This window comes from Podarcis filfolensis (assembly GCF_964270895.1).
Source record: "Podarcis filfolensis genome assembly, chromosome: 2".
Classification (NCBI taxonomy): domain Eukaryota; kingdom Metazoa; phylum Chordata; class Lepidosauria; order Squamata; family Lacertidae; genus Podarcis; species Podarcis filfolensis.
In genome coordinates, this window is record NC_139605.1 from 97,933,792 (window position 1) to 97,958,486 (window position 24,695).

At 44.0% G+C, this 24,695-nt stretch overlaps 2 protein-coding genes across 5 annotated transcripts; one reads left to right on the forward strand and one right to left on the reverse strand.

Annotated features, from left to right (window-relative positions):
- The first annotated feature begins 249 nt into the window (after window positions 1-249).
- On the forward strand, window positions 250-7,829 carry VCF1 (VCP nuclear cofactor family member 1). The gene is made up of 3 exons (XM_083599053.1): window positions 250-486; window positions 3,160-3,256; window positions 5,574-7,829. The coding sequence occupies exons 1-3, from the start codon at window positions 440-442 to the stop codon at window positions 5,814-5,816; spliced, it is 387 nt and encodes a 128-aa protein (XP_083455179.1). The 5' UTR covers window positions 250-439; the 3' UTR covers window positions 5,817-7,829.
- COG1 (component of oligomeric golgi complex 1) lies at window positions 6,575-24,401 on the reverse strand. 4 transcript variants are annotated; one of them, XM_083598619.1, is made up of 15 exons: window positions 23,487-24,401; window positions 21,785-22,029; window positions 19,505-19,686; window positions 17,249-17,419; window positions 16,993-17,149; window positions 15,193-15,403; window positions 13,736-14,524; window positions 12,671-12,817; window positions 11,810-11,971; window positions 10,038-10,165; window positions 9,040-9,148; window positions 8,119-8,228; window positions 7,950-8,028; window positions 7,549-7,589; window positions 6,575-6,736 (listed from the first exon to the last, which is right to left on the reverse strand). In XM_083598619.1, exons 1-15 carry the CDS (start codon window positions 23,832-23,834, stop codon window positions 6,715-6,717), a joined length of 2,901 nt encoding a protein of 966 aa, XP_083454745.1. In that variant the 5' UTR covers window positions 23,835-24,401; the 3' UTR covers window positions 6,575-6,714. The 4 variants fall into 4 exon arrangements, with proteins under 4 accessions (XP_083454745.1, XP_083454747.1, XP_083454744.1 ...); XM_083598621.1 differs by having other exon boundaries at window positions 23,385-23,540; XM_083598618.1 differs by lacking the exon at window positions 7,549-7,589.
- Window positions 24,402-24,695: the final 294 nt, after the last annotated feature.

Consider the following 24,695-nt stretch of genomic DNA (forward strand, 5'->3'; position numbering starts at 1 on the left):
AGGAAGGCTATTTATTACTGCGACGTATCCCTCTGACGGAACTGAAACGCTTGACCTCCGCACATGCGCAGGACGAGAGGGCGGGGGAAAGAAAAGAGTTTTGTGAAAGCGCATGCGCCCGCCGCATACTGTGCAATCACACTAGGCGCATGCGGGGACGGCCTCGGCGTCGCCAGCCAATCCGGTTACGGGGCTGAGGAGTCTCGGAGGCTGGGGAGGGTGGGGGTAAGGGAGCGCTCTCCCTGTGCTGCCAGTGCGCTTGCGCGGGAGGCGTGCACACCGGAAGCGGCGGCTTGTGGTGGAGGAGGAGAAGAAGAAGGAGGCGGAGGGCGGAGAGCCGAGGGAGGGAGCTGCTGAGGAGAGATTGTTTGGGAGCGTCACAGCGGGGCCTGCTGGCCTTTTCGGCTTTCGGCTCTGCGAGAAGCGGCTCGGCCCGGCCATGAGCTGCCGGGGGGCGCTGCCAAGCGAGCGGGGAGCTCGGCAGAGGTGAGGGAGGCCGCGGGAGAGAGAAAGAAATGGGCGGCGGTGGGGGTGGGGGGAGGCCCTCGGCTTAAGGGGGGGGGACAAGAACGTACGGTGGCCGGAGGGGGGAAAACTTCGAACGGCAGGGTGGGGGGAGGGGCGGCGGCGTCTGCAGCTGAGGGAGGGAAGGCTCCGTTGGCTGAGGCGCAGAGGCGGGGGGAGGCTTCCCGTCGGGGAATTGATGGACGGCGACTACGGGAAGGGCGACTTTGGCGGGTGGGGTGGGGGATGGGAGGACCCAAGAAACCACCTGGCAACGTTAATTGTGATCATGGCTGGTCTCGAAAGCGTCCCTCTGCGAAGGAAGGGGGTTCTGGGTCACTTGAAGGAGAGCCGCCTTCGGTCTCGACGCGAAGCAGGCCCGGCAGTGGCCATTTTAAGCGAAGCTTTTTGACAGGGCAAAAGAAAATAAACAAATGGGCATCTTTATCCTACCCCACCCCTACGCATACACGATTTCCCCTTACATGTACACGCGCCCCCTCCCCCCGCTGCCGAAATTTAGGTTGCTGACCCTGCAATCCTGATCACCTTTACTCAAAAATATGTCAGTGTGGGGAGGAGGGGGGTATTAGTCGCTTCCGAATTCTTTTTGGAAGGGTCGCAGGATAGATTCCGTGCGTTAGAATGGCTCCTACGTTTATAGCCCACCCTTCATCAGCAGGGGTGGCAAACGTGGATAAAATATTGGGGAGGAGAGGTAAGCCCCGCCCCACATAACTGATCACAAGATGTGGCATATGCACACTATTTAAATGGAAATACTGTACCCATAAAATATTTTTTTTGGGGGGGTCAAAGGGACCTCAGCCCCTAGGAATTGGCTGCTATGTTCCTCAGTCTTGCTTAGGATGGGATATGTCGTTTTCCTGCCCCAACCCTCTTTTTACATTTGCAACAACCTTGCGAGGTGGGTTAAGGCTGAGAGAAACACAACTGGCACAAAGTGGCCCAGTGAGCTGAGTGGGGGATTTTTAATCTGCATTTCCTTAAGACTAGTTGTATGCTTCTTCAACCATGTAAAGCAGATTTTGTATTAGCCCTGTATTGCAAATGAGGGGCTGAGATTAAAAGGCTAGTGTTAGCCAAAGGCCACCTAAGTAAGTTCATGGCTGAGGTGAGATTTAAACAGGGCACATGATTTACACTTGTGCAATGCAATCCTGATTGTGTTTAGCCACTTTGCTACTCAAACTTTATGTTCCAGGGTTAGTTAGGGTTTGAATTCTGTAACTGTACACCGTACACAGTTGTCAGCACAGTTCTGTTATATAGAGTGTTAGGCTTCTCATAAAAAATGCAGAAGTCTATTTCCAACTGCCATGTATTTTTGTGCCTTGCCATCCTGCATAGATGCTATTAGCAGTTAGGAAAAACAGCTGCCTGAGGTCTTGTGTCATCACTGGTGTGTGGTTAGAAAATTCAGTGGGATAAAAAGAATGAGGACTTGAGTCTAATCAATATATTAGTTTTGTGATAGTGTCAATAATAGGTAAAGGTTTGTAAATTGTTAATATGCTTTCCCTCTATTTAGCAAATTGGTACCATGTAATGCTATAACCTAATCTCATGGGATAATGCCATAAGAGCATGGATAAATAATATCCAAAACTGAATGGCTAGCCAGATGGAATGTATGCTTAATGATCCTTGGACATTTCTACCCATCAAGGTACCCACATTGACTTTTGAACCATTTGCTTTACATTTCGTCAAAGAGCGTAAAGCTACAGTTTGGGCCCAAAATGTCACTGTACTCTGGATTCCACAAAATGGACAAAACAGGGCTTTTGTTGACGATTTAGTCAAGCCCTTCAGGCAAAGTGAACATACCCATGAATGAATGAATGAATGAAGATGCTTCCTTTTAGTCTTATTACAATGTTTCCTACAACCTGACTTGATTTTAACTGCCAACATAGATATATATATATACTGATGTCTAGTTGAAGGCCATAAACCTGAAGAACATAACCGTTCTTTAACATAGCCAGATGTCATTCAGAATATTCCATGGCTAATTTTAGAAATGGCTGTTGCGTGGAAAAATCTTGAATATTGTACAGTCATACCTCGGGTTACAGATGCTTCAGATTGTCTGTTTTCAGGTTGTGCACCGCGCAGACCCTGGAAGTACCGGAATGAGTTACTTCCGGGTTTTGGCGCTTTGCACATGTGCAGAAGCGCCAAATTGCGACCCATGCGTGCACAGACACAGCACTGCGGGTTGCGAACGCTGCGGGTTCCGAACGTGCCTCCTGCACGGATCACGTTCGCAACCCGAGCGTCCACTGTACTGAGATCCTCAGTCTGGGAAGGACCAGGATGGTAATTTCAAGAGGTGATTAATTGTTAAAGGTATTTCCTTCCAAGGTTTCACAGAGTAGTAAGGTGAGTGGTGAAAAAACATTCTTCAATTAATTCAGGTTGAACTACATCCTTTGATACTGATCTCTTCTGGGTTTAATGTCTGACTTCTTACTAAAATGGGCAGCTGAGGAAAAATGTAAACACTGCAAAGCAGTTAAACTAGTTGTTGGTAATTAGTGCAGGAGCTGTAACATTGTTTTTTATTAAAGTGTGCTAGGTACAAGGAATGAAACTTAATCTCTGCTGTTCTTGCATTGTTTGTTTCAGGAAGAGGAGACGAAATGGCATAGAGGAGGATGTCCACATCCCACAAACAAAACGCAGTAGCCAAAATGCTGTTTTTCATGACTCCTGGGATACAGAGGTAAGATGTGCTCCACTTCATTGCTGAGCTGGTATTGCTTTGGGAATTTGTGTCTAATCAACTGATGGGGAGTGTTTAAGCAATAGATACATGTCCAGATGATCAGTTCTGATTTGGTTACTGTGAGGAAGACCTTGATCCTGCCTTTGAAGTTGGTTCAGAAACCATGAGTGTTTAAATAAGAGATGTGAGCTATATATTCATTAATTGATTTAGAATACTTACATCCTGCTTTCAAGCTCTAAGAAGCTCTCAAAGTGACTTATAAAAGATTCTTACAATGTGATCACATTCAAGTGTAGCATCAGGAACAGAAATAACATGATGTCTATATAGTGCCAAGATTGTTCAAAACATTTCTGATTTTGTCCTTGGTCTTCTTTGGTTTCACCCTTTAGCTATTTCCTACTAGGCAGTAGAATTCAATGAGATAATCCTGAAGTGAGGGTAGAGCAGCTTAAACATTCAACTTACGATGGAACCAGGGGTTCCCCTTGCTGGCAGTTACATATATGCAGAACTAGTACTTCATATTTTAAATATAATTAACACAATTCAGAAATCTGTAATTCGCAGTGCAGCTGGTAATGTTATCATTTTCCAAATGCTGCTCATTTTTGTACGGCACCACTAGTTTTTGTGTTCAGCTACGCTCCTGAATTCAATGTAAAAATCTTGTGGTTGATGTATTCAGGGCTTCTATTCAGAAATAACACTATGAGACAAGCTTATACCAAGTTATCATAATGACTCAGGGTTTAATATGCTGGAACTTACCTTCTGATCCCAGGCCCGTAGAGCCCAAATTAAGCAGGTTTTGTGTATTTATGTTTGGGTGTGTGTAATTCTTCAATCACTTGAAATGTGTGTGCCTTGTTTGGTAGAATTGGCCATGGAGCTATATGATGTAGAAACATTGGTCTGCTTTTAGATACAGGTGCACGTGCACATCATTTGCATTGTATTATACAGAACTGTACACTGCTATAAATGAACTTATAAGTTGCCTAGCAATTGCTTTTCTACTGTACAGTATGCCTGCAACTTATGCGGGAGTTATGTTCTGGGGGTTGCACCTAAAGCCAAAATCGTGTATAGTCAAAACCCAATGGGTTCAATGGCAGGTAGGATTGCCAAAGTCATTGTTCCCAGAACTCTGTCCACTTTTTAATTTTCTGTTGTTGTTTTTTGCCACATGTGAAAGCTGAATGTGCACAATTTAAATGCATGTAAGTTGCAGGCTTACCATTCAGTACTTGGTTCAGCTGTTCAGTACTTGTTTCAAAGGTACTGTAAAAACACTGAGATTGGCAATTAGTTGTCTAGTGTAGGAAGCATAGAAGTATGATACTGCAGAAATAAATAGGGCAATTGAATTATTGAGGAGCTGCAGTAGGCCAGAATTTGCTAAACTTGGTGCATGAAGTAGGCCGAAAAGATAATAGGTGTGTGTATACACCAGCAGTGGGGAAGCTCTGATCTACCAGGCTTCCTTATTTAGTGCATGAAGCCTCTGTATATGAGGTTGGGGGCAGCTAAAAATGCAGCTAAGCCAAAAGGAGTTCTGTGGGCACCACTGTGCACAGGGCTTTGCAGGCACTGATGGTCAACTGATTGGCCGATTTCAGACAGTGTAGCAGGAAGAACAGGTCACCTGACATCAGGTGGGTAGCTCTGCTGGGGTAGGGGGAAGAAAATGATCTGGCTAGTTGGCCAGATCCAATTTCTCACCCTGGTATGGACTCAGTGTCTGTCCATGTTATGCACGACTAACTTGTAGTGAAATGGGCATTTCCTTCCTCCAACATCAAGCCTTGCTTATACAAGAAACATAACGCAGATTGATTTGTGCATAAAGTGATGTAAAGGTCTGAACACTACTTAGGAGACTTGAGGCTACATTGTGGGTTTTTTGAATTTCCTGTAGAATGGGTTAATGCACAAATTCAAGCAAGATGGTTATTTCAGACAATTGCACATGGTTGTAACGTGTGAGCAAAATTGAAATGCCTATAAATGATCTTTGGAACAGGCAATAGGGTAATATTTGGGGTATGTGAAGATGCAGCCTTTTGTGCCCTTTTTAGTGAATAGGGGAATTCGCAAAGGAATGCTAGATTATTTAAATGTGTTTATGGCTATTAGCACAGCTGAATATGCAATTTGTCAGCTACGGAGTTCACTGAGAACAGGATGATCAGGTTACTCAGCTAACAGAAGGGAGCGCTATCCAGAAAAAATACCTATTTGAGATGTGTAAATAACAATGGCTTAAAAATAAGATGACTTTCATTCTTGTCAATCTTCTGTTCCATAGTCCTCCAGCAGCGAGAGCGGGAGCACCAGTAGTTGCAGCAGTAGCAGCATCAGCAGCCCTGACAGAGCTAGTGGGCCGGAAAGCAGCCTACACCACATAATGCCAGGATCAAGTCCTGTGACCCCTCCTCAGTCTTTCCATGAGCAGTCTGCACTATGCCAAGGTCCTTACTTCCACATCAACCAGATCCTGAAGGAGGCGCACTTCCATAGCTTACACAGCAGGGGCCGTCCTCCCACATGATGAGCCTAGCAGTTCCCTGCCTTCTGTGAAGGGGGACGGCACTGTGTGATGGGGATATTTCAACTTAAAAGTTTGTTAAAATTGCACAAAATGCCTGTTGCCTTTTCAGTCTGTATTTGGAATAACAGGTTAACAGGCAATTGTTTACTTGTGGTTTGCTGCACTATTGCAATGCAAAAGGGGCTTTGGAGCAATTTTTATAGGATTCTTTTGGGGGAGGGATGGAGGGTGGATATCTTTTGACATGTTATGATGGGTCTGAGAATCCACTTCTGTATAATAGGAGTGCATAATAAGTCCAGTCTGACTTCTTAATCTGTTCATTAGTAACTGATGCTTTATGTAAAATCCTTTCAAACATTTGCGTTCAGTTTTATAAGTCTTTTTTTAATTTCAATAAATAGTGAATATGTTTTTATGGTAAATTAATATTTCCTAAGGTTGAATGTTCATGTGCATTAAGGTTATTTGAAAATACTGCTAGTAAGGTTTCTCAGTGTAAATGTACTAAGTGGAAGACTGCTTTACTCAAGTACAAACAGGAGTGTGAACTTTTGTTTTCTTACTGTACTCAAAACCAATAGTAACCATTTCATTGCTTATGTTTCTTAATACCTAACAGCTATAAAATAGATGTTTTCTGTTAATAGCTTCAAGTTACCTAAGCAAGGGTCCAGTCTCTTTGGCAGCAAGTACCAAAACTTAAATTCCACTCCCTTACGTTATGCTGAAGTAGATGCTTTTTACAATGCCAAAAGTACAATCATTCACATTTTATTGAATCATTTGGTCATGCTAGAGAGCCAGCCAAGTTTAAATAAAGATGGTGCTGCTGTGTCCTCCTCCTCAGCTGCAAGCTGCCTGAACAGGGAGCCAGGGCGGAACGTCTCTTCTGCTCTTAGAAGGGCAGCAGCTGGGATCTGTTAAATTAGCAAAAGAAAGTCAGTAACCTCCTAGGCTTTCTTCTTTTTAAGCTGGCTTGCATTCAGAGCAGGCTCATTAGTAGCTACATAAAACCAGACCGGGGTGGGGGTGGGGGTTAATATGTGCAGTTCTCTGTGTAGCAGAGAGAACTGTAGAAACAATCATCCTTGCCTTGAAGCCTTTTGGCGTGTTCAGGAAATTTCACACTTCCCTTGTAGGCTTTTGAGACACAGAAACACAGTCTGCTGCTCAAAGTGCCTCCTACTCCCAGCTCCACTTATGGCAACCATCAATAACTTCCTAGGTAAGCGGGCAGACATGTTAAGTCCATTTTCTTACCTACAGTAGTAGCTTTCCCTTATTTTGAAAGGCTTACTCTATTACTACAGGGAAGGAGCATCATAATGGCAAGCAGAAAGGGAGGCAGTTTTGCTTATGTAGTAGTGTCTTACATTACCAGTCGGTTCATTTTAGTCTAAAATTAGGTTCATTAAAATGTATGCGCAACATATGTCCAAACATAACCCTGCCATAGCAACAGATGCTTCTGATATTTAACATGTGAATTTCTTTACATACTGAGAACTTTAGACCTCTTTGTCCACCCTTCCCTGCAGCACCTTCTAGGGTGTAGTTGCATGGCAATACAGAAGGAAACCCATGCCAGCTGCTAGTATGCATTCAATTTCTCATATGTAAACTTGGTAAGTTTGACAGCAGCTATCAAGTTCTATGGCTACATAAGCAAGCCTTAGCACAGAAGCCTACAAAGGAGAGGAAGCCACTCAATTCACACATGCATTAATACCCCAGCAAGATTTCTTCAGGGGTTACTTGGTCAGCATCATACTAGAATGAAGGGTACAAGACAGTTAGATTAATCACTCCTTTAACATACCTTATTATTATTATTAGAGATAAGCTGTCAATGTGCAAGTCTGTACTAACAATATACGCTAATGTTGCTATCGACTCCTATACACAATTTGACAAACTATTTAACTAATTCATCTTCAAACCTAGAAAAGTATATGCTACTCCTGAAGTGTCCGAAGGAAATTGTGGCATGAGTTTCTGATTTATTTATTTTTTAAAAACCCAACAACAGCACCCTGGGTTCCCTAGGAAAATATTAGCATTAACATTACCAGTGCAACTAAACAGTTGGCAAGAGTGGAGAAAACCATAAGCTAGAATAAATGAACAAACCTGAGCCTTCTGTTCAGTGTTTCTCATAGCTGATTTAGTCTTGCGTGAGCTTGACATGCTGAGTGGCAAAAGCCCAAATCTGAAAAAAAGAAAAAAGTGGTAAGATATTTTGCACCCCCACGTGCTTTGTTTCACGGACTTCCTATTGCCTATAGCGTGAGTCACTTACCTGATTTGACTAGATGCTAGAGGTAGGATGTTATGTAATTCTTGAGAAGTTAAATTACTGCTTCGGCTGGTGTACTGATTCTCTGCCCCTGTTAATAAGCCAAACAGGACCTAGAGGAGCACAGAAAAAGGTAATTGCTTGGTTGTGGCGGCAGTACAGTGGTACCTTGGGTTACAGACACTTCAGGTTACAGACTCTGCTAACCCAGAAATAGTACCTCGGGTTAAGAACTTTGCTTCAGGATGCGAACAGAAATCATGTGGCGGCGGCAGCGGGAGGCCCCATTAGCTAAAGTGGTGTCTCAGGTTAAGAACGGATCTCTGGAACAAATTAAGTTCTTAATCCGAGGTACCACTGTAGATGCAACTGCCAAGTGCTCAATGAACCAGAAATAGGATTTATTAGATTGGAAAGCAGCAAAGGAAGTACCCTTAAACAAACACAAGGCAAACTCTTAACGGTCAACCTGGCCATGTGTGTTTAAAACAAACATTTCCCTCCCCCCCCCCCCCCAGGATTTCAGGTTCACTTTTATATCACTTGGTGTTAGGTGTTTGTCTACTATGAGGCATGAACTTCCAAGGATAAAATCCATACAATCTCATGGGATGCTTTAGGTTTTGGCTATTCAGGAGACAAACGATGCTTTGATTCTGAATGCTGCAAATAATTGAGAACTATTGGACTGCATGATCAAAGTGTACCCTAAAATGTGCTTACATGCTTATACCACTATCCAACTGTATGCATACACAACCCTTTCCCCCTTGGTTTTCATTATTGTACTGGTTCTATTGTTGCTAAGGAACAAAGTGCAAAAGACCATTTCTATGTGTATAATTTTACCAAGTAAAGCACCCTATCTTTAAGTACAGTAGCCAAACAAAATTGCAACAGTTATGTTCTTTTGCCTGAACTTACAGAGGTCCGCTGCACCAGACGATTAAGGTTGCTGTTTAAGTGTGGTGTAAAGACATCCAAGTCGAAGGGATCTATATAACTTTCCAGAAAGTCTATCTCTTTCTCAATCCTGAAACAGAGGGAGTAAAGCTGATATCGGACAGAGATACATTTTTGACAGTCAACAAGAAAAGACTGATGTGAAAACAAAAAAAGCAGGCATTCAATCACTTTCCAACCATAGTAATGGAATGATTAACAGGATCCTGTGCTGAGCTATTTAAAAGTCCCTTAATTCAGTGAGAACAGAGTTTAACATTTTTAAAGCTACATTCTGGTTTCCAGTTACAGTTGAACTGATGCCTTACAAGCCAGAGGAATAACTTAAAACGTTCCAAATACATTTTATATAGCAAGATGCCCTGTTTCTAACAAGATCTGTGTGTACAGATCTGCAAGATTTCTGACAAGGATTTCTGTTAAATGGCTCCTTATTTAAGAATTGTTCTGTTACAAAACTTTATGCACAGATTACAGATTTTGGGGAGCATCTTGCTACTCATGATTGCTGTTGTGGGCCCTCTTCTAGTGCTCCTTCTTTCTGCAAATGGAAAGAGTGAGATACAGGTTTGCTTGGTTTTTCTCCAGCCAGCCTCATCTGCTTGTATCCGTGCCCTAAGCTATGGACTGATCTGCATCCAAGTGTATACTCTACCCGCTTCAGCGTAATTTATTATCAATCAATGAACAGCACTGACTTTTAGTAAGTAGTGGTTACAATCAGAGCTGGTAGGAAAATATTATATTACCTAGATTCAGCTCTGCAAAGGTGAGAGAAAATAGCTGAGATATCTAGGCAAGCAAGTCTGAGCCTACTAGCCCTGCATATCACATACACACCAATATATCAGCGCAATGTGCCTAGAGCACAAAGGGTGCAGTAACATTTTGAGGTTTGCAAAGGAAATAAAAAATAAACCCACTGTTGAAAACACTCAGCTCTCGACAGAACACTGTACCTGGGATCCTGCTTGCTTCTGCTGCCTTTCATATCTTCGCTCTTAGTTGTCAGGACTATATTCAGATACCGAAGATCATACAAGAGTTGCAACGCCCTGTTCTGAGTGATGGGTATCTTCCCTTCTTTCTAGAAACAGGTAGGGGAAGGAAAAATAAGGTTGATTCTTAAGCAAATGCCTAGGCCATCAGTCCTCACATATATTTAAAGTTTCATCAACAATCACTTTAAGCATCTAGATTATGTGGTCCTGTGCCCAAAATACTAAAAGTAGTCCCCTGATAATCACACTAGTCTATGAAAATGTTCATTAGGCCCCTGTGAACCTGGATTTTTTTTATTTAAAAAATATCATAGCAGAGATAGCCAAAGAATCGCAGCGCTTACATACAGAAGGTAGAGCACGGACAGTTGTGGAACATCTCAATTTATTCAGTGTCCTGTATTTTAGAGTTACCTGTAACTGCTTGTGTGCGAGCATGCAAAGTGATCTCACACTGTTACAAACATACAGGTTTTCCCCAAGGAATCATACCCTCCCCCATTAAGAACGTCAACTCTATAAGAAAGACCCGCGTAATCTGACCTGCTCCTGTGGTTGCATCATTCAGATGCTTCCCCGTACCATGTCTGATCATTGCATGGAGAAGGGTCTCCACTCAGGGTGCAATTCAACATGTTATTCTTCCAGTCATTCCCTCTGTGCTAGTATTTCAGCTTGCCAGACAGAACACTACCCCACCCCTCTCCCTGTTTGCTGCTTTGAAGGTTCTTCCACCCCAAGCCAATTGCAGGTGGCAGGGGAGCCCTGTTATATAGGGCTTCTGCTGACAGGACTAGTTAGGTGAGTAATAATAGTAATAATAATTTATTTATACCCCACCCATCTGGTTGAGTCTCCCCAGCCACTCTGGGCAGCTCCCAATCAAATGTTAAAAACAGTACAGCATTAAATACTAAAAACTTCCCTAAACAGGACTGTCTTCAGATGTTTTTTAAAGATAGGATAGTTGCTATAGAATGCTGCCCTATGTTAACCGAGCTGCTCTGAGATTGGCTATCTTCTAGAGAAGAGGTGAAAGCAAGATTAATGCCACAGTCAAACACATACGTACTTGTAAGTAGCACCAATTTCAATCAGATTTATTCATGGGCAAAGATACTGTCAGGCTTCTAGTATACTTTTTTAGTACTGACCTGGGCGTTCAAGTGCTGCTATGAAAATGTGCAAGGACTAATGGTTTGCTGTAAGCCAACATTACTGATTCTCAGAGTAGGTCCACTGAAATTAACGGACATGACCAATTTAGGCCCATAATTTTTTATTATTTACTTGAACTTAATAGTTTATTGCTACACAAAGAGCTCTCCAAGCAACTTAACAAAACTTTCAGTGGTCTGTTCTGAGTACAACTTGGTTAGTGACAAAACAGTGCAATTAAAGTCCCAAAAGATACACCCTTCGCTTTTCCAACTAGCGAGATGGTCTGAAGGGACAGAATGTGTCACCCTCCAAATGTTGTTGAACAACCACTGGCTACACTGACCGGGGCTGATGGGCACTGAGCTCAGCAACATCTGTGGGCACCACATTGGCTGCTCCTGCGTTAGAACTTTCCCCATGAGCGAGCCTTGCAAAGCGGGAGCTGATCAATAGTTTTGCTCTTGACAATTCACATTTTTCATTTCCTGGGTTTCCGAATACACACTTGGAGCAGGATTATCAATCTAGTCAAACACTGTGCAGTGGTCCACAGACCCCCAACAATGCACCTTTTCCTGGCTCGTTCCTGACAGTTTTTCATAGCCAGCTAATACTTCAGTCATACAAGTCTTCAGTAGTTCCTGCAAGGTGACCTTGGGAAGGGTATGGCCTCCAACTCGATTGACTTCTTGGCACAAACTGAAGAGGAGGGACTGGACGCACCATGATGGCTGTGAAGAATACCAGTGGTAAAAACATTATGTTTTCTTGAAAGGACAAGTGTTTGTTTTTTACTTTGGCAGCTCCACACTCCTTTTGACAGTGACACTTATCCTGAACTGCATAAAGTGGCATTACAAATCAAGGGTGGCAACTTGTGGCCCTCCAGATGTTGGACTTCAAATCCCATCAGCCCTTGCCAGCACGCTCAGTAGTTAGGGAAGACGGCAGCTATAGTCTAACAACTTCTGGAAGACCACAGGTTAGCCACTCTTGCTATAAATCAACCCCCCATCAGGTTAAGTCTACATACAAACCTTCTAAACTGTGTCATCAAAATCTATACATTTCTAAGACTCAGCAACACAAGCTGGTACTAAATGTGCCTTCTTAGTATGAATAAATATTACTTAGACAGGGACAAGAAACTGGAAACTTGAAACTGGAGGCAGGTGCTGGATCCTAATGACTGTCATTCCTCTTCTCTAGAGGTATGATCAGGGAACAAAGAAAATCAAACCAAGTGGCTATCACCCCACTGCACTTTTGTAACATTCCACAATCTCAGAAAAGGCACTGAGGAGATTTGGGCTTCAGTCTCAGCTCTGCTGCTGGGTTATTGGGCACATTTGAGAATCAGTTCCCCGTATGTAAACTGAGAACACTGTACAGACTAACCGTTGGTGTGTATCTTACTGCTTTTCACCCACCTGCACAGGGAGCCGTATCTTGGACTTTACACTGCTTCCAGTCTCAGTCTCTTCTTCAATTTCAATCTCTTCCCAGTTGGTGGCTGTTGCCAGAATGGATCCAGCTTGACCCTTTAACAACGACTGTGTGAACCCCTGAACCAGGACCTAGTGTAAAATACAAACAACAGCAGCAGGAGAGCATCAGAACCAATCTTTTTATGCCCAAGTGAGATTTGGAGCCCATAGGTTGTCAGCATGCAACTATCACAGCATCATTTTTCACATACGAAATTTCTGAAAACTGCCATTTGGCATTCTGGCACCATAAGTGTCCTACCAAATTCCATTCCTTCATTTCAAATCCTTTATTTTATTTTAGTACTATTTCTAACAAAAATTAATCTGTGAAGCAATTTGTTTGGCCTTAGCATGTTGAGAGGCAGACATGGATATGGAGGGAAGCATGGGAAAAACAGGCATAATCAGCCTTTATTTTAGCCAAATTCTGCTTTGCTATCTGAGCTAAATGTCATGTCACAGCTCTGGTGAGGAAACATGGAAAAGTCAAGGTTCTTCATTGCATCTAGTAGGATTCAAGACATTTCTGCACACAAGAGAATACTGCTCAGACATTTCCCTGCCTTTTTACAATCTGTTGCAGATTTCAAACATCTAGTAACAGGGTCCCCACAAACCAAGGGGTGGCAAGGTTTACCTTGCCTGGACCTGATCGGTCCCACAGAGATCCGTCTGTGGGCCGGATCGCACGCACTCCTGCGATTTCTGGCATCTGTGCATGCGCAGACATGATTTCCAGCACCGCTGAAGTGAGTCGCTGTGCCAGTTTAGTGCAGTGCGCCAGGACTCGCTGAGCAGGTGGCTCGGTTCTGCGGCAGCTCGTGGGCCAGTTAAATGGCCTCCATGGACCGCTTCCGGCCCAGGGGCCGCACGTTGCTGACCCCTGCCACAAACAAAGAAAGCATTTGTTCTTGTGCTAAGGTGGGAGGCATTCGATGCAGTAAAAAAACAAACCAAAGCACAAGAGGAAAGGAATATTCCACCACCTTCAAGACAGACACTCACTTTAGCAACAGCTGTGCTCCAAATCCGATAGGCAGACAGGCTATCCTGCAGCAACCGTTCTTTTAATTCTTGCCATTTAGCCTTTATGGGATTCACCTCTTGAGTTTTCCCTTTCCCAACCTTTTTCAAAGGCCAAGGCTCCCTCAGAACACTGTCTGTGTAACCTGATTTACCGAGAATGCACTGCTTCAAATGCGGGCATAACTCCCCCAATGATCGGCAGAGCCGTGCCATGAAGAGAACGGTGTTGATTTTGGGGTTGTGCAAAGCGTCTGCGCATCCTTGAAGTACATCCTGAGCCTGATGCAGCTCTTCCCTAACACAACCCAGCACATAATCCACACAGCCGATGCAGTGGCTGCGCAACAGTTCTTCTACTGTGCCTGCATCAGCAAACCTGTCAAAGGCAGAGTTCCTGGGTTGAACACGCAGAGCATCCTTAGGCAGAGAGGAGTCAGAGGGCAAGTAGGACAGAAGGTCCTCCAACTTGGCCTTCAGCTTGGAATCCAGAGCGCTGCAGAAGCTTTGAACTCGTGGGCTGTGGGCCTGGGCCTTCATGGATAACCCACTCTTGGTGAACTGACTGCGGTTCGCCACACTGATCCAGGCTGCATCGGGTGGCAAGTCATTTGGATTCTCTGACCATAAGAAGGAGGCCATGTTATGTTCAAATAGCATATGTTTGTTGTGGGCAGATGCATCAACCTTGGCTTCAAGTTCCTGTACAGACGCAACAAGGAGCTCCTTGGAGCTGCTGGAGATGTCATCAAATCCTTCCTTTGTCAGCGTCTGGAAAAGAAAAACTCATTACACCGAGACAAAAGCTGGTGCATCACCACAGACCCAACCAGAAGCATGGGAATGCTTTTAAGACATAGCAGGAAATAGCCGGGTGTATACATAAACTCCAACATTCAGGTTTTGAGGAATGTCCTTGAGATCTGCCCCCCCCTTTAATCCCCAAGGTTCTTCCCAAAGTTCCACTCAAAATTGATGTCAAAGGAACCAATACACAGTTAGACCAAGTTGGAAAAGTGGTAAGCATAAAAAGTATATTGCTACCAAATATGCAGTCAAATGGGTTTCCGCTCTCTAGAAAGTAAACAGAAAGATGTATCCAGGTATAAAGAATACATATACAATATTATAATTATATATAATTATTATAAGAATAATTCATCCAGCGTGGGTTAGGAGGAAACAAGAGCTTGTGAATACTTCAATATTTTGCTACAAATGATAAGAATCAGGTGATAGTTCTACTCTGAACAAAGTTCCCTTTACACATAAAGAGAACCAGAGTGGAAATTTCCTAATACATCACAAACATCTCTAAACTAGTCCTACACAGGAGTAGCTATTGTCCAAAACCAAAAAGCTCAATTTCCATGGCAAATAATATTTTGGCTTAGTTTGTTAACCTTTAAGCTACCTACCCAACTGTGACAATATATTACCTGTAATCTGTCCAAGAAAAGCTGTTGTAACAAATCTTCCCAAAAGAAGATGGGTTTGTCAAGGAGCCGGTGACATACTGTCTCCCAGTTCTGACTCATGGACTCACTGGTGAGCAGTTCCCACACAGCATCACGAATTCCAGCCAGACCTTTAAGGCTCTTCACATAAACCAGCAAGCTTGTGATCCCAGATCTGATGTCATCATTGCACCTGAAAGAAATGCTAGGAGATGAGTCGCTGCTTGAAGGACTCCCTTGGGAGTTAACTTTTCCCTGCACAATAATTGCAGAGCCACTACTTCTTCCTGCATAGTAATTAAAAGCTGCATTGAAAAATACTCATCTGCTTACGTGAATTGTGGCCTTTACTGAATCAAGTACAACAAGGGCCAAACAAGTGCAGCTAGGAGTCAATGTGATGGCAAAGGGTAAAGATAAACTCACACTCTCCCTGAACAAAGGATGATGGGTAGGTGAAGTGTCACAATCTTGTAAATACAGATGAAATTATGAAGAACTCAAAATAGGCACTTATCTTTCACTAGTGTTTTAACACAGCAGTGTTCTCAGGAAGAGAGTTCAAATATATTGAGCCTCCACTTGTGCGGTGACTGGAGCATAAGAGGAAGGGTACCATTTTAAATTGATCATGACAAAGAGAATAAATAAGCGTTCAAATGTCCACCTTGCAGTGACAGAAAAACTAAAGCACAGTATTTGGGTGGTAGGGTGGAGCAACTAAAATGACTTTCCATTGCTGCACCTTACCCAGAGTTGAAACGGGGTAGGACAAAGACAAGGTTGGGACTGTGCAGATGCCGGATTGGCTTCACCTATAAACCTGTGGAAAGGGACGCGGGTGGCGCTGTGGGTAAAACCTCAGCACCTAGGACTTGCCGATTGCATGGTCGGCGGTTCGAATCCCCGCGGCGGGGTGAGCTCCCGTCGTTCGGTCCCAGCTCCTGCCCACCTAGCAGTTCGAAAGCACTCTTAAGTGCAAGTAGATAAATAGGGACCGCTTTATAGCGGGAAGGTAAACGGCGTTTCCATGTGCTGCGCTGGTGCTGGCTCGCCAGAGCAGCTTCGTCACGCTGGCCACGTGACCCGGAAGTCTCTTCGGACGGCACCAGCTTCCGGCCTCTAGAGTGAGATGAGCGCACAACCCTAGAGTCTGTCAAGACTGGCCCGTACGGGCAGGGGTACCTTTACCTTTATAAACCTGTGGACCCCAATCCAACCAAGGTAAGGTACAATGATGCTGAGAAGGCAGCACTACCTGGTTAGTTAGGGCTGCCAGATGGACGGTAATTATCCCAGAGAACCCAGAGGCAGCAGGAAGCAAATGAGACCAACAGAAGGCCATATTCCACAATAGTTAGAGTGCTACGAAATATCTAGGTACACTTTTGAAAGCTGCATCATTTTCTTAATTTGTTCAATCTATGGAATTCAGGTAATCAGTACCAACCACCAGTACTTTTTTTCTGGGGGTACGCAGGGGTACGCATACCCCTAAACATTTTGTGAATCTAACGGGAGAAGAAAGTAAAATTTTTATTTTTTTTAGTTTCTTCTCTAGCACGGTGAATCATCAGTTCCGTTGCTACCCCCGATGGCGACCTGCCACAGTGTTTCCTGAGTCTCAGATGGAATGAGAGTACCCCTAAACATTTTTAAGGAAAAAAGCACTGCCAACCACAATGATTTTCACACAACCAGAGTTTTACCCAAGTCTACAATGGACCAGGCAATGTGCTTTTCAATTGGATCACGATGGCAAAGCTAGTTCCTCAGACTCACATATTGATCCATTTCTGAAGTGTATCTCTAAGGTAATCCTGGCTAATAGGATGTGCCAGAGTTCTGAGCGTTGGCTGGAATTCTGCGATGGAAGATGGCAAATATTTGAATGAGCTGCTCAGCTTGGTTTCTTCCTTCAAAGCTGTGATGCCCTTACCTAGGGGAGAAGAGAGGTCAGGCTACTGAGGATTAAACTAGGCCCTGACCAATGATAACGCGCTAATTTTGCATAGACCCTACCAGTTTTGCTGCTCACCTGCTGGATGCTGGCTTGTGATGGTCTCCAGGGTTGAGAAGAGCAAGCCACAGGGAAGAGATGGGTCTGAAGGCATTCCCTCTGGCAGGGAATAGAAGAGGGCATGTGCTTGATACAGGGTTGTGGCTAGCAGCTCCACCAAGGAGCAAACTTGCGCTTTAATGCCAGCATCTGGTTAAAAAAAAAAAAGCCAGTGAATAATAGCAGTCATTTTGCAGGGTAGAAGTATTGTGCTCATAGACAGACTTTCTTCTGCACTGCAACTGCTGCCCTGGGTTGCAAAGAAAAAAAATATCATTTGATGGTTAACATATTTCCATATCCTCAAAATTCAACTGGGGGGGGGGGGGAGAAACAGCCGTATTAAAATGTTATCCAAACAACAACCGCAATTTAAGAAGGATGTTGACAAGCTGGAACATGTGCAGAAGAGGGCAACCAAGATGATCAAGAGTCTGGAAACTAATCCATATGAGGAGCACTTAAAGCAGCTGGGTATGTTTAGCCTGGAAAAGAGGAGACTGAGAGGAGATATGATAGCCATTTTCAAATATCTTAAGGACTGCGACATGGAAGAGGGAGCATGCTTGTTTTCTCCTGGTGGGTAGGACTTGAGGCAATGGCTTCAAGTTACAAGAAAGTAGATTCAGACTAAACAAGTGGAAAAACCTTCTGAAAGTAAGAGCTGTTCGGCAGTGGAGCAGACTCCCACGAGAGGTAGTCAACTCTCCTTCCTTGGAGGTTTTTTTAGCAGTGATTGGATGGCTATCTGTCATGGATGCTTTAGCTGAGATTCCTGAATTGCAGTCGATTGGACTAGATGACTCTTGGGTCCCTTCCAACTCTTAATATTCTAAGATTCTAACTTTAACAATTCTTCCCCCAAAACTCAATTTATTTCTAATGTAAACTTAGGTGTTCCTGCAGGCAATAGAATTAAGCGGACACCAGTACTCAATCTAGCACTGACTCACCTTCATGCAGATGACTTAAGGACTATTCATACTGTTATTATCTCAGCTACCTCTGCTGCTGAAGCTATGAATTTATTTAAGATTTTGACTGACAAGTTGCAAGACCACTTGAGAACTGAGATCAAGAACAGTGGTTCAAGAAGATCAATGGGATCTTCCAGCTGGTTTGACAAAGAGTGCAAGCAGGCTAAAAGCCAGCTGAAGAGAGTTTACCATAAATATAGGAACTCTAATTTACCCCTCTTAATTAATGAATATGTCTCCCTCAGACAGAAGTATAAACTGCTGCTAAGATGGAAAAAATCAGGAAGCAGAAAAACACGCTTGGCATATCTTAATAAAGGCCCCTCACGATAAGGACATCTGCCTCTTCTGGCATACAATATCAGGCCTGCTGGAGAATACTTGTAATGTTCCAGTGTGTACTATCAGATGCAATATTATCACTCTATCATGGGCAGGATGATGAGGCCAACCAAAAACCAGAATCTTTGGAAAACTTACCAGACTGGCCTCCAGTATCTATAACTGAGGCCAAGAACCTTAATTTCACAGTTTAAAAATAATAAAGCACCAGGCATAGACTATTTGCCCCCAGAACTGCTGAAATCTAACATCGACTGGTGGGCCTCCCTGCTGGCAGTAATATTTTCACTTATTGATTCATCTGGGTTATTTCCTGAAGTTTGGGCCACAGTGGTAGTCATCCCTATATTCAAAAAAGGCCTTACATCCGATCCGGCTAGTTAATAGACCCTTCTAGTTATTACTTCTTCTTTAGGATTAGAAACATACATGAATATTGCTGTGAAATAATCCCAAAACTACAGTAGTCTCACGTGAGCTACTGTTAGTGACTTCTCCAAAGACAAGGCAGATATATAGCCATTACTTTATTAATGGGGTGGGGGAAACACTGACATCTCTGAAACCAATAAATTGCTACTGACATTTATTCAGTGTAGGAATAAGTCTGCTTAGTGTCCATCTGATGGAAGAAACAAAGGTTCAGACCAGGGAAGTGGCCTGAGATGGTACAGTGGTACCTCTGGACACGATTTTAATTCGTTCTGGGGGTCCGTGCGCACCCCAAAACATTCGTAACCAGAGGTGCCTGTTCTCCACAGGTGCACGTGGCAGTAGCCTGCTTCTGCACAGGCGTCAAAAGCCTTCCAGTTGCTTTGGGTTTGAGCGTGCGTATCCTGTAGGATATGCAACAAGGGCAGTACGTAACCCGAGGTTACTGTTCACTGATTTAGATGAAAATTTCGCTTGCACTCACCATGATGGGGCTGATCCAGAAGCTGCTGAATTGCAGATTTCCTGGCCAGCAGGAAGTCAGCAAGAGCCTGGCGTGGAGAACTGCCCTCAAGAAGCATGGCTGAACACAATGCCTCTGCTACGGCTTGGTCCAAAACGGTCTGGCATTTCAGTAGCAACTTGCTCTCATGCAGGATTGTTGACCTAATTGGTAGACAAAGGAGGCACCGTCAAGAGGTGTGCTGTGCAACACTCAATGAAGAAATGTAAAGTTCAAAACAAGAATCAGTGGTGGGAAACGATAGCTTAGAGCTGCATAACATCATAAAGAAAGTGGTAGCTATTTTACTTCTCTTGCCTAACTGAAGGGAGCTTTGGGTGAATAATAACTCGGATCTATGTTAATAGACTAAAAAGCAATATTAAAGCTATTATGCTGTGGATGCAAACCCCTTCCATCAGCGTGGCTAGGACCAATTCCAGTTTGCTCCTCTCTTCCTAGAATTGCCTTCAGCAGCAGCCATTCCAATTGGCCACATATTAGAAAAGGGCAAGTTAGTAAAAGCGTCATACACCATCAGCTCAGCTGGTCCCTCTTCCCAAAACTGTTTCCTGCAGTGACCATGCTGCCTGGTAATTATGTAACTCCATTATGTACAGTATGAAAGAGATGGCACTCAACTGCGCAATCCTGTTCAGAAGTAAGTCCCACTTAATTCTTGGAGCTTACTCAAAGGCAAATGGGTACAGAACTGCAGCTGGTATATGCTTATCTTCCTTTTCACTCTATTTTTTATTTTATTTTTTAAAATATGTCTGTCAGATTTTTTTAAACCATCACTATATCCAACATTTTTAGTGCATTGGCAGGAAAGTGACATATGTGGAGTACGCATTTCATAAAGCCAACAGCAACAAGGGTCAGAGATAGACCTAAATAGAATGTATAGTCCCAAAGGTTCCTGATCTTCTTCCTTCTCCCAAAAGTATTGGATAAAAAAAAAAAACCTAAACAAAGAACACCAATCTAGATGGACAACCAAATCTAACACAGCATACTAATTTTAGGCTTATCATCAATCCTCCGAGGGAACGCATTACAACCAGCAGAATGACCTGAAGCAAGTGTCTAGAGTGGATGCAATCCAAGGCTAAAAACCAGTCAGTTTCCTTTCTCTTCCAATGCCATTTACAAGATTGTGTGTGTATGTGTACATGTTTAGTGTGTGTGTGTGTGTGTGTGTGTGTGTGTGTGTGTGTATAAAGTAAGCAATCAATATTCATGTGAAATATCCAACTCAAACATCAGGGAAGTTTTAATAAATGGCTCTGGTGCAACCAAAACAACCTTATCCCAGATTCTATAGTAATTTGCATGCATAACATAATCCAAAAGCTAGGGCTAAGCAATACATAGCTCCAAATAGTCTCTGCAATGGAGTCAACCATATTTTCGCCTTAGCCATAAGGCAGGGGAGCTGTTGCAGAAACTGACTGGAGCTGCAGCTTCTAAACCGGAAATGTGTATGCACCCATTTAATCACACACCTGCTTCTGTTGCAATGTCAGAACTTTTGGCAGCCCTCAAGAGCCTATCCAATCACCAACACACACTTGGCTCAGTTTTCCACAAGGAAAGCAAGAGATAGAACTGAACACATCCAAGAGACTAATTTTTCAGGGGCAACTCGGGAAACAATTTGAATATTGTTTGTGTAATTTTTTGAACTCTCTACTTCCTTGTAGAGGTTCAACAGCCAAGCTATGCAGCTTAAGCATCACCTTAAGCATACATTCATCGCCGCTGGGTTTTAAAGTTTTAAGAGCTGCACCCATTTATTGCTTGTAATAAATCCTTCACAACAATGGGTGGCAGAAATCGGATAGCAGAGATTCTCAGAATATTATGGAAACTGACAGATTTGCAGTTAAAATACCTTATTCTGTGCTTAGTGACAAAACTGCAGGACTATAGTTCTCTAAGCTACTTAGCAGCATCTTTTGTGTCTCTGATACCATTTCTAAGTCCAAGTTCTTGGGAGAGGAAGGCCTACTGTTCAAAATAAGCCTTTTTAAATTAATATTAACATTTTTATCTCACTTTCCACAAAGGCACGCAAAGCAGCTAACAAACCCCAACAGCATTTGCGGTAACGTTTCACAGCAACTAAAACATTCTAGTTGTTTTCGAGGGCAGCCCTATAGTTAAGTGTGTTACTGTAATCCAATCATGATGCAGCTAATGCATCACAGCAACAAGATGAGCAAAGCTAGAAGAAGAAGAAATTGGCTGGCTACTTACCGGAAATGGCTAGCTGCAGCTACTTGTCGTGCAAGGATAGGAAAACGTGCCAGAATTGGGCTGTAGCTGGTGCCAGAAGAATCCAGCTGCAGGAGGCGCTGGAGGTGGCAGCATAGCAGGTACAACTGGGTGGCATATAAGTACTGAGAGGATTCCATAGCACTCCAGATTTTCTCAGGAATCTGCAGTAGTAGTTGGATCTGTGCTGCCAAACAGTAGAACTTCTCCTGTGACTGGCGTACTGCCTAGGTAGGGAAAAATACGTGCACCCTATGAAATAAATTGATGCACATACAGAAACTACTGGAGCATGGATTGAAAGCGTTTTGAAAAAGAGATGTTGCTAGCATATATTCAGAATTATAGTTCATATAACTATATGCCACAGGGTTTGTTATATTAAGTGCACAGTTTACCCATCTTTACTAACTCAAAAAGGACAAAAGATTCCCGCAGGAGCTGTACTAGTAGATAAGCAACATGGGTAGCTAGCTACTTATAAGAAAGTTTATAATACGATCATGGAGGTTAAGGTATAAGTTAACATAACACATATCAGTTCTCTTTGCTACAGGGGCAAAAGTAGGCTTTATTTCACCGGGAACAAAGACCCAGTTTGGCACACAAACGCCACATATTTGCAAATGCACAAACACAGGCTGGAAGCCTCAATGGTGCCCTTCTGGAGGCTTCACCTAGGGCAAAAAAACCAGCTAGTTCCCACCTCTGTTTTGCTTTATTGGCTCTGCTTTGCTTTATTAATCTTTTACTTTGGAACGCTTACCCAGGAGCTCACCCATCAAAACACTGATCAGACTAACTCACTTTTCAAGTTTTAAATGATGTAACAGCTTCGCATTACCCAGATCATTTTCTGAATGATTCCAGTGCTATTTTCCTAGAAAAAAGGTGCCAGAACTCACCATGAACACCTCCCTTGTTCTCTTAAGAAAGGCAATGGCGCCCACCTGAGAGGTGACAGAACTGAGTTCCGGCAGACACAAGTTTGGGAAACACTGCTTTAAACAACGTAACAGCTTCACATTGCCCCAGATAATTTCCTGAACCGCCTGCAATGCACTTACACCTTCTCCTGCTTCCTCAATAGGGTAGGAAGCTTCTAATGAACAAAGGCGATTGTTAATTAATTGGGGGAACCCCCCCCCCCAGCGGGTAGTCTAGTGCTTCTCAAACCTGAGTCCCCAGCAGTTGTTGAGACTGCAACTCCCATCCTCCCTAACCAGCAGGTCAGGAGTTGTAGTCCAAAAACAGCAGGGTGTAGCCATGTCCTCCTTGTGGGGTGTGTATGTGTGTATATATGCATATATGTGTGTGTGCGCGCGTGTATACACACACGCACACACACATACATATAAACAGACACACACACGTGTTTTATATATATATATATATAACCGTGACACCCCCATTCAACAACTTTGGTGTATCCCCTTTATAAAAACAAAAAGGCTCAGCAACTTTGCCTGCAAACCCCCACCACCACCCAGAACCAAAAAATAAATAAATCCATGAGATTGGGAAGCAGTGTAATGGCTTCCCAATCACCTCAGACCATTTCCTGAACCTGTGATGCACTCACGGGAGTTGTAGTCCACCCACAGCAGCTGGCGGGAGCCAGGTTTAAGACACACACACCCCCACACACGCCCTCCCCCCACCGCGACCCTCAGCAAGTCCCCACCTCAACCGCCGGCCTCCGCGCGGCGAGCTGGCCGTTATGAGGGGCGCCGCCCCCTCCGGCGCGTCCCTTGGCCCTCCGCTGCTGCAGCCCCCGCACGGCCTCCACGAGGTGCTCGGCGCTGAGCCGCATCTCGGCAATGGTGTCGGCCGCCTCGATGAGGTCCCGGTAGCGCTCGCCGACCATCTGCCGGAGCTCCTCCCGTTTGCCCTCGATGCCCGCGCGGACCTGCCGCTCCACGGCCCTCAGCTCCGCCACCGCGTGCGCCTCGAAGAGCGACTCGGCCGCCCCCGGGCCGCCCCGCTTCAGGGCGTCCAGCGCCGCCGCCTCGGCAGACGCCGCCGCCGCCATCGTCGTCGTCCCGCCGCCGCCTTTCCCTCAACCGGAACGGGCCGCGTCGCCTCCCGCCTCCCACCTCTGACGTGTCAACGTTCGCCATATTTGACAGGGGCAAGGGCGCTTCTCGGCCCGGAAGGGCAGGCGAGATTTCCACGAGTTCAGCCTCGCGGGCGCCATCTTTGTGTAGGGCAGAGTCGTTGCCTCTCGGCTCTTAAAGGGAACCGAGCGTCTTCCGAACTCAATATTATTTCGTCTGTAGATGAAACTGTAGACGAGGCACAGATAAAAATCTGCAAAACAAGATATATATATTTTAAACAAATAAAATTTTATTTCATAAATGTTAAAAAAAATCCTAGAATTTATGCACCACTTAAAAGGACCCAAAAGCGGTTTACAGAAAAGATAAAGCAGTGAAATCAAGAAAGAGTCACAACCATGCTTTAAAACATACAATAAGGTAAAATACTAAAACAAATCGAGTCACCTTTCTAAGCATCTAGGTAAGGCCTGTCTAAACAGGAATGTTTTAGTAGTGTTTAGCTTTGTCTTGTATCTGAAGACAATAAACACTTTGTTACTTAGAACTGTGTGGGAGAGGTTTGCCTTAACTGGAGAAGAAACTTTTTCTGCTGGGAGCAGGAAACCTCTGAAGACTTTTCCAGGGCTCTTTATACTCTGCTGATGCATCAATGCACTACCTGAGGTGACTTATGGACTCACTGTTAAGTTAGTGTTCATGGAAGACAATCTTACTCCTATACAAGCAATTGCCAAAGAAGAAGAGAAAAATGAACTTACCAACTGACTTTTACAAGCACCCAGTGGTGTCTGAGCATGCAGAGAGGCCATTAAATACTGACAAGGTGCAAT